The 15,110-nt window shown below is 45.1% G+C and overlaps 2 protein-coding genes across 2 annotated transcripts in view; both read left to right on the top strand.

The window, feature by feature from the left end:
• LOC103673567 (ATP-dependent RNA helicase DDX19B) overlaps positions 1-12,901 on the top strand; it is a 45,578-nt gene extending 32,677 nt beyond the window's left edge. The window contains exon 13 of the transcript XR_005835627.1: positions 11,987-12,901. The gene's annotated coding sequence lies outside the window, so the exon portion shown is untranslated. The remainder of the gene's footprint in view (positions 1-11,986) is intronic.
• The window catches only part of DDX19A (DEAD-box helicase 19A), a 20,871-nt gene extending 7,970 nt beyond the window's left edge, over positions 1-12,901 (top strand). The window contains exons 4-12 of the mRNA XM_040633572.1: positions 673-808; positions 3,373-3,465; positions 5,234-5,336; positions 5,719-5,833; positions 9,154-9,331; positions 9,690-9,927; positions 10,484-10,646; positions 11,132-11,323; positions 11,747-12,901. Of these exons, the coding sequence (XP_040489506.1) occupies positions 673-808; positions 3,373-3,465; positions 5,234-5,336; positions 5,719-5,833; positions 9,154-9,331; positions 9,690-9,927; positions 10,484-10,646; positions 11,132-11,323; positions 11,747-11,808 (1,280 nt within the window). The 3' untranslated portion in view covers positions 11,809-12,901. The remainder of the gene's footprint in view (positions 1-672; positions 809-3,372; positions 3,466-5,233; positions 5,337-5,718; positions 5,834-9,153; positions 9,332-9,689; positions 9,928-10,483; positions 10,647-11,131; positions 11,324-11,746) is intronic.
• Positions 12,902-15,110: the final 2,209 nt, after the last annotated feature.

Raw genomic sequence — 15,110 nt, 5'->3', positions numbered from 1 at the left:
CAGCAGGAGGGGAGGACATGAAGTGGGAACAGTGAGTTTAGACAGCCTTTTCAGGGAATGTCCTGTAAAGGGGAGTAGAGAAATGGGGCAGCAACTGGATGGGGATGAGGGGTAAAGGAGGAAGCAGGTTTATAATGAGATGTTAAAATGTGGGCACATGGAGGGGGGGGATCTGATAATGCAAGATGGGAGTTAGTTTCGGGAGAAATATCCTTATAGGCAAGAGGGGCTGGGACCTGTAGGGGTTAGCCTTGAGTGCAGGCTGTTCATCCCAGGTTACCAGAGGGAACGTAGAGAGGGTGTACACAAATGCAGGTGGGTGTGTAGGTGTGTTACTGCAGTGTGTGGAGGTGCTTCCTAGCACTTGAACTCTGTGTAGGAAGACACAAGTTCATCAGATGAGTGAGAATGTGGAGGGATGAGAAGAGAGGTGGAGGTGGAGATCTGAGAAGAATGAATGAGTGAAGAATAGAAACATGAAGACTTAGGGTAGGGCAGCCCATTTGAGTCTAGTGGTCAAGAATCTAAAGTGAGACCTGTAGGTGTGATTGTTTTTCTCCAGCCATGCTCGGCTGCCCGGGTGCTGGTGCAGAGACAGGGAGTAAGAGAGATTTCACGAGGGTGGGTTTGCCAAATGAATGTGAAGACAACCTGCTGGTATCTTCCCGACAGAGGACAGAGCTGCCCAGTCCTTACTCAACAAGCTGATCAGAAGCAACCTTGTGGATAACACAAACCAGGTGGAAGTCCTGCAGCGGGACCCAAACTCCCCGCTCTACTCAGTGAAGTCCTTTGAGGAGCTTCGGCTGTGAGTGTCTGTTCTCTGGAACAGCTGTTCCTTGCTGGTCCCACCTTTCTAAAATTTAGCATCTCAGAGATCTTTTGGGAATTTTGCTTTTTACCTTTATTTTTAAGAATCTTAATGTATTTGCTTCTTTGACTAGTTAATAATTCACATGATTTGAAACTGAGAAAGTATGAAAAAGTTTACGGTGATGGTTTCCCTCCCACCCTTGTCTTTTGGCTACCCACTTCTCCTCCTCTTGGGAGGGATTTTTAAATGCCACAAATTTATTCATCATAGCTGAAAGTCTTTTTTCTTTTATGCTCTTAGAACTTTCAATAAAATATTGGCTGACAGGTGATTTCTGGATGTCAGGAACATTTCTTATTAGGTAAGCCCTTTTGTTAGCCTACAGGGTTTACGGTCTTGAAAACACTTTATCTGCTTTTACATAATTGATCAAAAGAGCCTGTGCAGGATTCCCAGTACCTACAACAGAAAGCAGCTTTCAGTATTCCGGAATTTAAAAAAACAAAACAAAACCCCCAGAATTAAGCCACAAGGGAGCACGTTTACGGCACTGTGCTAAGAATGACTTCTAACATCTCTTTATTTTAAAGGCAGAATTAGGGAAGGTCATCCCAAGTTTTTTGTTTCCATCAGCATATTAGTAAAGAGTGTTTATGAATCCTTGGTTTATGTACATGCTACTGTGCTGGGTGTCATGAGTAACACGAGACATAACTACCGTTCTTGCTGCCTGCCGGGACCAGAATCAGACAGAAAATAGCTGGTGAATAAGAAAGTGGTGGAATTAATAGATTCTTTGCCTTTATCAGAAAAATGTATAGTATGCCCACTGTGGGCAAATAGGGGCCACATTCTTGCCAACTTAGTACCACTGCTTTAGGGTAAGAGACATTTAAAATACGAGAGCTAACTAAAACCAAATCAAGTCATTAATGAAGTGATAGCTAAGAATAAGTTTTTTAAAGCGTGGCTTTTTTTTTTTAATGTTTTCAGGAAATTATATTTTTTATGTGTATTTCCCCCATCAGGGGCTTCATTCAGCAAATCTATCATCTCTGCTTCTGTTTATAAACTATATCAGGGCAGTGAGATGTTCTCTTTTGTTTCCTGAAGTGACAGTTTGCTTTTCCAAGTATTGATGGTTTTTAAACGCTCTTTCATTTAAAGAACTTGAGCCCTCAGTCCAACAGTGAGGAACTGTCCTCTCTGGAAAGTCAAGTTCTCTCTGATTTAGTAGTTGTTGGCTAGAGGGAACAAAGAATGAAACCTAAGTTGCCTTGGTTTGTTTTGTACTTAAAATTTTTGAATTAATCTGCAAAATAAGAGAAAAATAATGAACCACCGGAAGCTCTTGGATCATTTGGATCTTCATTCCTTTGTGACTTTGTTTCCTTAGCAACCAAATCAAAATCTGCTGAGCTTCATAGCCTTTTCTTCCAAACAGAAGACACCAAAGTTGTGCTTTCAGAGGTCTTTGTATCTGAGAACCAACATACGCCAGAAGAATTTGCCATTTAGAGAGCCTGTTAACTCCCAGGAAGGCTCAGAGAACAGAAGTCTTGACTTGGTTTGACTCTTCTTTACAGTCTGGTGGGAGTTTTGTTGAACATCTTGTCAGTGTGGAGGTAGCAGAGAGCTTATTGTAAATGCGATGGAGGAACAACTTTAGTTGGTATTTGTTGTGCAGCTACTTACATAAGCTGGTGCTTTCCTAGTCTTGATTTTTACTAGACATAATAACTACATATGAGCATTTGGAAAGTTGAGTATGGTCATTGAACACGCCTACCTATTCACTGTTGATCAGGTACTAGAAACTGGTTGAATCAATTTTCTTACTTCTTGATTGTCCTGAGTACTTGCACAGCTGGCTTTGGGACCATGGAATACAAAATGACTGTGGTTCAATTTAACATCTGCCCCAAGACATTAAAACTGAATCTCGTTCCTTAAAGAGACTTCCATAGCTTAGTGGTGTAGTAAGCAGTATATTTTTAGATATGCCTTTTATAGTTCATTTTATGCAAATTATACAATTTATATGAATTAATACATATCACTCTTGTGATATCCAGGGAACATTTGTCCTCCAAGGCCAGTCATATTTGTGGGTCTGCTGAAAGCATTAATTTCTCCAAGAGCGGAAACTAGTCTGTATTTTCGGAATTGCACAAGAGTTGCAGATTAAAGGGCACCTGGATGACTCAGTTGGTTAAGCATCTGCCATCTGCTTGGGTCATGATCCAGGACCCCCCGTCAGGCTCTCTGCTTAGCGGGGAGCCTGCTTCTCCCTCTCCCTCTGCCTGCTGCTCCCCCGGCTTGTGCTCTCTGTCAAAGAAATAAAAAAAATCTTAAAAAAAAAAAGGTGCAGATTAAGATTTAGTAGGAAAAGATGGTGTCTTGGTTTCATTTTAGATATTTTTTAAGGCATTAGAAAAATATGTCTAACAAAGATAGGAAGAGTTATTCTTTGCTAGATTTAGGGAAAGATCAAATTCTAGGCTTTTAAAACAGTTTGAACAACTAGGAATCCATCCTTTCTCTTCCTGGCCTCCTAGGAAACCACAGCTTCTCCAGGGAGTCTATGCCATGGGCTTCAATCGACCATCCAAGATACAAGAGAACGCATTACCCATGATGCTTGCTGAACCGTGAGTATGCAGACCTCAAGTGTACTTCTTCAGGATTTGGTTTAATGTCTTATACCAATAACTGTTATTGTTCTTAAGAACAAGATGAGATGTCTGGGACAGCATGTTTCTTCAGGGAAACCACTTGAGCAAATGCAGAGAGATTCAGTTGGAATTTGGTACAGCTTCTGCCTTTCTCACTTAACAATAAAAACTGATGGGACACCTGGGTGAGCATTGAGCACCTGACTCTTGGTTTCAGCTCAGATTATGATCTCAGGTTATGATCTCAGGGTTGTGAGATTGAGCTCCACGTAGGGCTCTACGCTTAGTATGGAGTCTCCTTGAGATTCTCTCCCTTTCCCTGTCCCTCCCCCTCTGCTCCACTCCTCACTCGAGCACGCACGCTCTTTTTCTCTGTCTCTCTAAAATAAATAAAATCTTTTAAAATTTTTTTAAAAGTTTAAAAACCTGAGAGAAGGGGGCACTTCCCTGGCTCAGTCGGTAGAGCCCTGCATCAGGCTCCCTGCTGAGTGGGGAATCTGCTTCTCCCTCTCCCCTTGCTCATGTGCACACAGGCATGTGCTCTCTCTCAAATAAATAAAATCTTCTTTAAAAATCCTTTTTTTAAGATGTTATTTATTTGACAGAGAGTGAGAGAGAGATAACGAGAGAGAGTACAAGCAGGGGGAGTGGCAGGCAGAGGGAGAGGGAGAAGCAGACTCCCCACTCAGCAGGGAGCCTGATGCAGGGGCTCGATCCCAGGACCCTGGGATCATGACCTGAGCCAAAGGCAGACGCTTAACTGACTGAGCCACCCAGGTGCCCCTAAAAAAAATCTTTAAAAACAAACAAAACTGATAGAGAAAGCTAATGTTGTTATTCTGTGCAATTTGAAAAATAGGGTTTTTTGTGTTTTTTTTTTTTAAGATTTATTTCTTTATTTGAGAGAGTGCACGCATGCATGAGTGAGTGCAGGGAGGGGCAGAGGAGGAGAGAAACTTCAGCAGACTCCTCAACTGTAGGTAATTGGCATCCTGCTTTATGTAGTAACCTTTTCCATTCAACTCTATTATTTTTCTTATTTAAGGACAAAAATTCTGGGGCGCCTGGGTAGCGCAGTCGTTAAAGCGTCTGCCTTCGGCTCAGGGCATGATCCCGGCGTACCGGGATCGAGTCCCATATCGGGCTCCTCCGCTGTGAGCCTGCTACTTCCTCTCCCACTCCCCCTGCTGTGTTCCCTCTCTCGCTGGCTGTCTCTCTGTCACATAAATAAATAAAATCTTAAAAAAAAAAAAAAAAAAAGGACAAAAATTCTACCTATTTCCCTGACTGGGTTACGTGAAATAAAATGTGAAAGTTCCCTCTAAAGCGTCTGTTTGACTTGGTGTCTTGCATCTTCATGAAGGAGGGAAAGGGAACACACAGAGACCCAAGTCCTGGAGGCACATTATAGCTTGACAGGAAAGGTCTTTGGGGATTTGCCTTGGCACAGATATTACTCTGCAGTGTTCATTTCCATGGGGCACCTAGGATACAAAACGAGGACACTCGAGCTGTGCTGGAGTCTAGAGTGAAGATTTCTTGGTGTGAACCTATCTGAACCATTATGTCCCTTAATATTTAAGCAGTTTTTTTCACAACATATAAAAAAATTATCACTGTGCTTAATGCAGAAAACCTGGATTAAAGGGAGAAAGCTCTGTATGCCTACCACCCAGAAAGAACTTTTTGACACTGTATTGTATTTAACCAATATTCTTTTCATTTCTATTCTTGCTTGATCCAGCCCACAGAACCTGATTGCCCAATCTCAGTCGGGTACCGGTAAAACAGCTGCCTTCGTCCTGGCCATGCTCAGCCGAGTGGAACCAGCAGAGAGATACCCCCAGGTGAGGGCCAAGGGATCCTGAGGGCCCTGGCTTCCCTGCCCTGGGAAAGGCAGTGCCATCTGGTGGGGGGCCTAATAGGGGTGCCCCTAAAGGGGTCTGAATGTTTCCTGTAGCTCAGGCAGAGCCAGGTCACGCACTAGGCCACAACCTGGGTAGAATTCCGTCAGAAGCAGCAGTCTTGAACAGTGGCTTCCAAAGGCATCCACCCAGCCAGGGCTCTCTGCTGAAGGCTTGGGTCTACAGCTGAAAAGAGGGCCTGGTGTGAGAGGATGTGGTTCCTGCACTTTTGAGTGGTGATAAGATCAGCATATTGTTGCTTTAGAACCTGTTGTCTCTTACTAAAAGGCTCTCCTAAACTCAACCTTTATGATCCCCCTCTTAGTGTTTGTGCCTCTCCCCAACATATGAGTTGGCTCTTCAAACGGGAAAAGTGATTGAGCAGATGGGCAAATTTCATCCAGAACTAAAGCTTGCTTACGCTGTCCGAGGCAATAAATGTAAGTATAAAGGGGTGAGACCTAAGCAGTGAGCACAGTATTGTGGTTGGGTGTTTGAATTTTGAAGATGTGATGATGATATTAAACTTTCTGGTTCAATTGACCTTAGGGCCCACTGCATTACTTTGAGCAAATCTGTTTTAAGTTTGCTATTTAACAGTCGCTTCTACTCTTAAAAGAAGATTTTGAGTTGTAAAAATCTTTGTATGGTCATGGAGTTCTTAAAGTCTGTCATTCTTCACTGAGAAAACAGGGTTTTGAATTCAGCATGCAGAGTTCTGGAAGCTGCTTATTACTAACAAGGGTTTAGTAGGTGTGAGGATGGTAGGTTGGGGTCTATCCCTTTGTTTAAAAACAAGCACAGCTATAGTAAGAGTAAACTAGAAGCACAAACGGATAACTTGGTCTTATCAAAACCAGAAATAGTTCCACCAATTTTTTCTCCCACGTGTTCTACAGAATGTAATGTAGAGAACGTGGACTAAAGTGGAGAGGAGGGGCAGGTAGAAAACGGTTCATTAGAAAGTTATCAGAGTATATAAAACTGCAAGTCAGTAAGGAAAAGGTAAGCAGTCTAAATAGGAAAAGAGTCTAATAGGAAAAGAGGCCCAGTTGAACAGACACTTCACAGAAGAAGGGACTTAGGTGTCCGGTAAATGGGAAGAGATGATAAAGAAGCCTCATTTGTCATCAGGGAATGTAAGTTAAAACCACTGTATGCCTCTCAGATGGGCAGAAATAGAAGTCTGAAAATACTAAGTATTGTTGGAGACATCCAAGAACTGGAATGCCCATACACTCCTGGTGGGGAGTATACGCCGGTACAGTTACTTTCTGGAATCAGTTGGGCATTGCTTAGAAAAACTGCAGATAGACCTCCCTTTGACCCAGCAGTTTATAATTGCCTGGAGCAGTGATTCTCAAACTTTTTGGTTTCTTATACTCTTAAACATTACTGAGGGGCCGCCTGGGTGGCTCAGTCGTTAAGCGTCTGCCTTCGGCTCAGGTCATAATCCCAGGGACCTCGGATTGAGCCCTGCGTTGGGCTCCCTGCTCTGCTGGGGGCCTGATTCTTCCTCTCCCACTCCCCCGGCTTGTGTTCCCTCTCACTGGCTGTCTCTCTGTCAAATAAATAAATAAAATCTTAAAAAATTACTGAGGACCCCAGAACATTTTTGTTTATACAGGTTGTATCTATTGATATTTGCCATTCTAGCTAAAATTGAGAAATTTTTAAAGAACTTACTTTTGAAGAATATGAAGACAGTCTGGCCTTTCAGGAAATTTTAGATGTTCTTTTTGGATGCTACACCAAAACTTAACAAGTGGTAATTACTTAAGATTAGTTCCAACATGGAGTCTGAAATCCTATTACTGAATTTTTCATACCGTTACATTAAAATACCTTGGTCTCTTGGAAGATACGTCTGAGTTACGCTGATCTTCCAAATGTTGAAACATCTCTTTGTACAAACTTTTTAAATTGTTTGCCCTAATACTTACCACCAAACTCATCAGAGGTGCTTATGTACATCAAGAAACTGAAACTTAGGGGCGCCTGGGTGGCTCAGTCGTTAAGCGTCTGCCTTCGGCTCAGGGCGTGATCCCCACGTTCTGCGTTCGAGCCCCTCATCAGGCTCCTCCGCTGGGAGCCTGCTTCTTCCTCTCCCACTCCCCTGCTTGTGTTCCCTCTCTTGCTGGCTGTCTCTATCTCTATCAAATAAATAAATAAAATCTTTAAAAAAAAAAGAAAGAAAGAAAGAAACTCAAACTTAGTGGTACATACAAGTCTTCCAAAACGCTACTTTTCTCTTGAAAGCTTAAATGTTATTGTGGCAGCAAATACAGTGTATTGTTTTCATTGAAGACACAGTGTGTTCATTTTCAAGAAAGTGGGTATCAAATTCCCCACTTCATTTTCTAGTTTGTCAGTCAACAGAGAGAAATGGCTAGTTCAGTTCACCACACGATCACAGAAGAGCTTTTCCTGAAGAAAACCGTCTTGCTTTGGCTTGCAGCAAAACTACTTTATCCAAAAGTTATTAGGTTGGTTATGTAATTTGTGTATTTATTTGATATCTCACACTGGTGGGTACATCTAAGTGAAATTACCAGAATCTTGTAACAACATATATTTTCTCTGGATTGTTTTGTAGTAACACGGGACTTCACTGTGTGTGAAGGATTAATATATTAACTACACTTAACGTGTTATTCTTTAAAGGTTCAATTTGGACTTACAGGCAGGGGACGTTGAGAACTACAATGTGTTAGCATTAATGCAAAAGTCTTCCAGTAGATAATTGATGAATTTCTAACAAAAGGCCCTTCTCAAATTTTAAATTTTGTTTTTAAAATAGGTAACACATTCGCATGTTTCAATTGAAAGAATATTTGGTGGAAACTTCTTCCTCCCATACATCCAACCACCTAGTTCCCCTTCGTACGGGCACTTAGTACTCACCAGTTCTCATGCGCACACCGAAGAACTCTGTGTGGCTACAGGCACACACTTGTACACCCACACACACGTACATGTGTTACTTGTATTCTTTTTTGCCTCTTTTGGTGTGCAGACTGCACTGCAACCTTTTTTCACATTTAATAGTGTATTTTGGAGATTGTTCCATATCAGTTCCTCAGCAGTTTTTTACTTTAACTGGCATCATCCTTTGGGTTTATATTTTCTTCATTAGTTACTTTTCATGCTTGCATATCCTTGAATATATGTTATTTCACACATGTTAATATACATACAGAGTTAATTCCTCATCGTGGAGTATTGCTCACAGGCTATGTGCATTAGTAATTTTGATAGATGGTTGTACCAGTTTCAGCTTCCACCAGCTATAATTCGAGAGTAATGTGTTTTTTAAACCAGAGAATTTGTACGTAGGAAAACTGTCTGCACATTAGAATGTCTAGCAAAGTAAAAACTCATTGAGCCAGGTTCCGGGGACTCAAAACTACCAATTGAATATCTGAACTGTGAGTGAATGTATGATGTGAAGTGACTGAGAGTGATGCTGAGGAGAATGAGTGGGATGATGTTGAATCACAGGAGGAAGCAGGAAGGAGACATGGTGCTTATTGAGGGCTCACTGCAGAGGATGGAATCCTGACCATGGTGCAGCGAGATGGGTGCCATGGTACCTGATTTACAATAGAAAAACCCAGGACTTTTGGATAACACTCCTGTGTGTGTGTTTTGACATCTGGAATTAACTTGTTTTACTAACTCTGGAAGGATGGGCAAGGCTTTGATTTCCAAAGCTGGTTTTGCCGTGAAAATACTCACAGAAAACATCTTGTCTCCACAGTGGAAAGAGGTCAGAAGATCAGTGAGCACATTGTCATTGGCACCCCTGGGACTGTTCTGGACTGGTGTGCCAAGCTCAAGTTCATTGACCCCAAGAAGATCAAGGTGTTTGTTCTGGATGAGGCTGACGTGATGATAGCTACTCAGGGCCACCAAGATCAGAGCATCCGCATCCAGAGGTAGGAACTCTTGAGCCAAGAGGAACTTCTCAGCCTTCTGATCTGCAGCATCTTCTCCTTTTACTTCAAACACCTCTTCTTGCTCCTGTCAGGTTCTTTATTCTAGTACTTCCAGCAGCATTCGTTCGATGGGCCATTTCCTCATCGGCACTGACCATGGGTTGAGGAAGGAGACTTAGGGGATCTAACACCAGCCCCATTCCTGCCCCACGGCTGCTCTCACCTCCTCCCCGCTGTTCTCTTCCCCCTTTTGCCACCTTCCTGGGCACGTAGACCAGGCAAGCGCGGGGCTGCTGCCTTCTGTTGCTTCCAGGGAAAGACTCGGGATCATGCCACATACCTGGGTCTTCCCTTGCAGGATGCTGCCCAGGAACTGCCAGATGCTGCTTTTCTCTGCCACCTTCGAAGACTCTGTATGGAAATTTGCCCAGAAAGTGGTCCCAGACCCAAACATTATCAAACTGAAGCGCGAGGAGGAGACACTGGACACCATCAAGCAGTATTACGTCCTGTGCAATAACAGAGATGAGAAGTTCCAGGCCTTGTGTAACCTCTACGGGGCCATCACCATTGCTCAGGCCATGATCTTCTGCCATGTGAGTAGCAGTGGCAGCAGCAGGCCTGCCGGGGGAGGAGCTGCACTGGAGGGTGCGTCCCTCCCCCTCTCAGCCAGCTCCACCGCAGTGCTGAGCAGGAGCAGGTGCCCTGTGTGGCCGGAAAGGAAATGATGATTCACGTCCACCTGCCTCAGGGAGTATTCTCCTCAGATTATAATGAGTTATGAGGGAAAGACTGTGAAGAATTGAACCTTCTTTGGTCCCACTTCTTAGAGATAACTTGGGAAGCACTCCAAATAACATCCAATGAAATAATTATAAAACATTAAGAATATAGACTATTTGGGAATGAAGACCTTTGGCTCACACCACACTCTTCCTAGCTGAACGCTAAGATGATTTAAGTAATTCATCCAAAAAAATGACATGGCTAAAATTATTTGTGGAATTGGTAAGCCTATCCTGCTGACTGACTCAGCAGGTCTTCACGTACTTTAACGCAACAAGCCACTTTTTGCAGGTTTTTGTTTTTTTGGTTTTTTGTTTTTGTTTTTAAACAGGTTATCTTCATTTAAAACAATTCTGTTCACTCCAGACCCGCAAAACAGCTAGCTGGCTGGCAGCAGAGCTCTCGAAAGAAGGCCACCAGGTGGCCCTGCTGAGTGGAGAAATGATGGTGGAGCAGAGGGCTGCGGTCATCGAGCGCTTCCGAGAGGGCAAAGAGAAGGTGCTGGTGACCACCAACGTGTGTGCCCGTGGTGAGCAGAGAATGCGTCTGTCCACCAGGCCGCGGGTAGCCAGGGAAGTCCTGTACAGGGCTCCGCTGGTTTGGGGGAGTCCATGTGGGGTTGGTGCAGACATTCTTTTCAGGGAGAGACTGGATTCCCCCAGCAGATAAGAACTGTCACAGAAGCCAGGGGCTCCCATGAGGTGGAAGGACATGGACGAGCATCTCGCTGGTTCAGGATGGTGCCTGTTGTCTTTGGGGTCCCCACTGAGGTTTTGGCTGCATCTGCAGCCCCTGGTGTCTAGCAGAGGCTCTCTTACTGATGTCGTAATTTTGTTAGCACCTGCCCAAGTTCTGTTTTTCCCTCCGGGTTCTGCTGCGTGCCCCTGTCCCTGAATCCCAGAGCCGGCCTGCACAGACTCTTTTTCCACCTGAAGCTGGTGTGTGTCAGCCTCACTTGCTTGGCAGTGATTTTCGTCTCCCGTCCTGACTCCTCTCCACCTCTCTTTCACACAGGTATTGATGTCGAACAGGTTTCTGTCGTCATCAACTTTGACCTTCCCGTGGACAAGGACGGGAACCCAGACAATGAGACCTACCTGCACCGGATCGGGCGCACGGGCCGCTTTGGCAAGAGGGGCCTGGCAGTGAACATGGTTGACAGCAAGCACAGCATGAACATCCTCAACAGAATCCAGGAGCATTTTAGTGAGTGCCTGGGACTGGCTCCCGCCAGGGCCCTTTCCTTCTACGGGAAGTCCAAGGGAGGGGGGAAGGGTAGGTTCTCCCGTGGCCCCGAGAGAGGCCTTTGTCCCTGCACAGTCCCCTCCTTTCCTACAGAATGGAAGTTCTCAAAGAGCACACCTGGCGAGTTTTCAGGGCCAGGGACTCAAATGACAGTGCCGCCGCCCTGGCCAGGCTGAGGGGCCTAGGGCTGTGTCCCTTGCTCAGGCACTGGGAGTCTTTGGGGTCAAGTGAAAGATCGCTGTGGCCAGAGGCACGGCCCCGTTCCTAGGCCAGGCAGAACCCTGTGTGTTTCCTCTCTCCCTGACGTGCTGTCCCTTCCCTAGGTGTGTGTCTCCATGGTAGCCCCACATTGATTTCTCTCTGAATTCTCATCTTTCTCCCCAGATAAGAAAATAGAAAGACTGGACACGGATGATTTGGACGAGATTGAGAAAATAGCCAACTGAGACACTCCACCAGTCACCAGTGCCCACCCCTGGCACTCCGCCTGCACAGGAGACCAGTGCTTCCATGGCACAGGCCTCGACAGTCACCACAAAGACAAAGGCAGAGGAGAGAGAAACTACCTACCTCATTTTAAATTACGTTTGGACTAGACAAAAATTGTGCAAATGATGGGGGAAGGTAGAAGGAAAATTTTGCATTTTGGAGAATTTAGTCCTCCCCCTGCCCCCCCCCCTTTTAAGCCATGGTTTTTCCCCATCTTTATAATTATCTGGTCACTATGGGTAATCGCTGAGCCTAGGATCCCCTGCTTGTTTTCTTGCTGGGCTGTTAGGAGCGATCTCCAGCCCCTGCAGAAATGGTAGATGTAGAGAGCTGGAGAGGCTCCACAGACAGGCTTGTGAGCCCCACTGGATGGATGACATGTGGGGAGCAGCAGCACAGAGACCTGTGAGCTCTCCCCCTTCTTGGTCCCTGACCGGAGACCTGCCACCAATGTCTCTGACCCTTGGGGCCATCTTCCTTCTAAATTCAGAGATGTTCCAGCTGATCCCTTTTACCTCTGTTCCTGTGCCAGAGGATATCCCTGTTTCCCTCTGGGTGAGCAACTTGGCTACTTTTGTAAACTTCCGATTTGGAGAGAAACACGGAAGTCCGTGAATCTTCAGAGGGATTGGTCTGGCAAGGGTAGATGAATCCTCTGAGAATCTGGGCCTTCCTGTTCCTGCAGTTGCTGTGTCTGCTTAGGCTCTGGTAGGCATGGCAGCCAGGAGACACCAGGTGAGTTTCTGACACACACCTGGCCTCGTGAGTTGGTTCTTAGCCATGGGGTGTCACACTGTGCCCGGATGCGAGCAGCAGAGTTTGGAAAGGAAGTTATGACCAAGGGAAAACTCTGATAGTGCTCTTTATCTGTAATAGTGGACCTGTTGGTTACTTTAATTCATAGGTTATCTATATGAATAAGGACAGATAAATTCGAGCTATACCCATCATTCATTATGTTCAGAAATTTTAAAGTGATTATGAAAGGCTTTACTAATCATGATTTGTTTTTATTTGTATTTTTCTGCTAATTAGACTAATATATACTCATTAAAAAAGGTGTGTGTGTGTGTGTGTGTGTACATATATAAGGTGCAAGCGCGTTCTATCCCTGCCTCTCCGGAATCACCACTGCTAGCATTTTGGTGAGCATTCGATATATTTCCTTCTGTTTACATACCCACTTTTTTACAAAAATGTGAACATTCTATTCGGGCTCTTCACTCGCAGCCTATCTTGCACATGTGACATGCCCAGCACACAGGCGCCCCTCACTCTTGACAATGGCATCGCTCTAGCATTAGCTGCCGCAGCATTTAGTTCATGGCCTCTCCGGTGACAGGCACGGGAGGGGGCCGCGGTGCCACGGCAGGCGCGCAGCCTCACTCACCTCTGCCCCGTGAAAGTTGCTGTAGGAACTGTTCCTGGAAGTACAGGTGCTGGGTCAGAGAGTGGAGACCTTGACTATTTTAATCCGGTCCCAATTTACCCTGCCAAAAAGGTTTTACCAATTTATATTATTGTAGTGATAGAAAAATACCTATTTTCTTTCCTGCTTGCCAATCCTCTCTCATCAATTTTGACAAATTTGCCAGTTTGAACAGCAAAAATAAATGGCATCATTGCATTTTGTTTTGTATTGAGTGAGCTTTGGCAAGTTTTCAGTTTATTGGATATTTGTATTTTGTCTTTTGGGGTGCTGCCCATTCTTGCCTCATCATTTTACTATTGGATTGTGAGTCCTTAATGGTTTTAAGCCACCGCTATTTTGAGGAAATTAGACTTTATCTTGAGTGGTGGGTGTTTTCCTAGTTTGTCTTTACAAACTCATTTTTCATAATATTACCTGAAAGTTTAATTTTAATGTTACTCAGATTTCATTTTTAAGAAATCTGGATTTATGTCATAGCTAGAAAAGTTTTCTTCATCCCAGTATCATAAACCCCAATTTATCCTGTACTCATCCCAGTATTACAAATTATCTATTCACGTTTCCTACAGTGGCAATTCTTGGGGAGTAAATTTTCTAAATTCTTGTAGATCTTTAAATGTTTCTCCCTGCTTATTTGCTGCAGGTGGTTGTCGAGAGTGAGTGGGTGGCAGAGCTGTGGGTGTGGGCTGGAGTCCATGCCCCTTAGGGAGTGAGAATACAAAGGGTCTACTGGGAACGGATGTGAGTGAATGAAAGGCTGGGTGTCCCTGCAGGTGTCGCCAGGTGCAAGCGAGTGCCTGCAAGTGTGTGAGGGGTGGGTGCAAGCTGGAGGTTGGAGAGGGGTTTAGAGAAGAAAGGTCAGCAAGGAGGGGAGCCAGATTGCGGAGAGACGGGACAAAAGGAGGGGGGAAGAGTACTCAAGGGAGATGGGGCAAGGGAAGAAGAGGGGAGGAGGTCAGGTGGGGTACCAGCGTTCCGGTTAAGTGATACCCACTTTGACCCCAAAACAACAGTGATACAGAAAAGGTAAAGGGGCGCCTGGGTGGCACAGCGGTTGGGCGTCTGCCTTCGGCTCAGGGCATGATCCCGGCGTTATGGGATCGAGCCCCACATCAGGCTCCTCCGCTATGAGCCTGCTTCTTCCTCTCCCACTCCCCCTGCTTGTGTTCCCTCTCTCACTGGCTGTCTCTCTCTCTGTCGAATAAATAAATAAAATCTTTAAAAAAAAATTAAAAAGAAAAGAAAAGGTAAAAACCAGAAAACACCCTGCTTGACCCAAAAGCAAGTTGAATATTTCTTTGGACCAGCATTGGAGTAAAAATGCAAAGTGGTGAGGCAGGGCTGAAGCCCAAAGCTTGCTGGGCTCCAGTTCAGAACCAGAGTAGCTACCGGCTCTTAGGTCCTGTGGAGTAGAGGGCAGTGGAAGCATCACATACAAGACTGGAACCAAAGCCAGGCTCGCTGCTGGGAGGGAGCCGGCCTGGAACTTGACCTGCACACTGGCTGGATGTGAGACTTTTATTAAGACCCAGCCAGACCCATGAAGGCGGTGGGAGGACTTGGACCACCCACCCCTTTTTAAAACAGGCAGTTGACACAATCCTGTTGACTCTGCCTGCTCTGTGATATTCCCAGATTACTGAATGTCAGCAGACCTAGTTCTAGAATAAAAGCCAAAAGGGGGGCGCCTGGGTGGCACAGCGGTTAAGAGTCTGCCTTCGGCTCAGGGCGTGATCCCGGCGTTCTGGGATCGAGCCCCACGTCAGGCTCCTCCGCTATGAGCCTGCTTCTTCCTCTCCCACTCCCCCTGCTTGTGTTCCCTCTCTC

The sequence above is a fragment of the Ursus maritimus genome, unplaced genomic scaffold, assembly GCF_017311325.1.
Source record: "Ursus maritimus isolate PB19 unplaced genomic scaffold, ASM1731132v1 scaffold_19, whole genome shotgun sequence".
NCBI lineage: Eukaryota > Metazoa > Chordata > Mammalia > Carnivora > Ursidae > Ursus > Ursus maritimus.
This window is presented reverse-complemented; position numbering and strand designations above follow the sequence as displayed.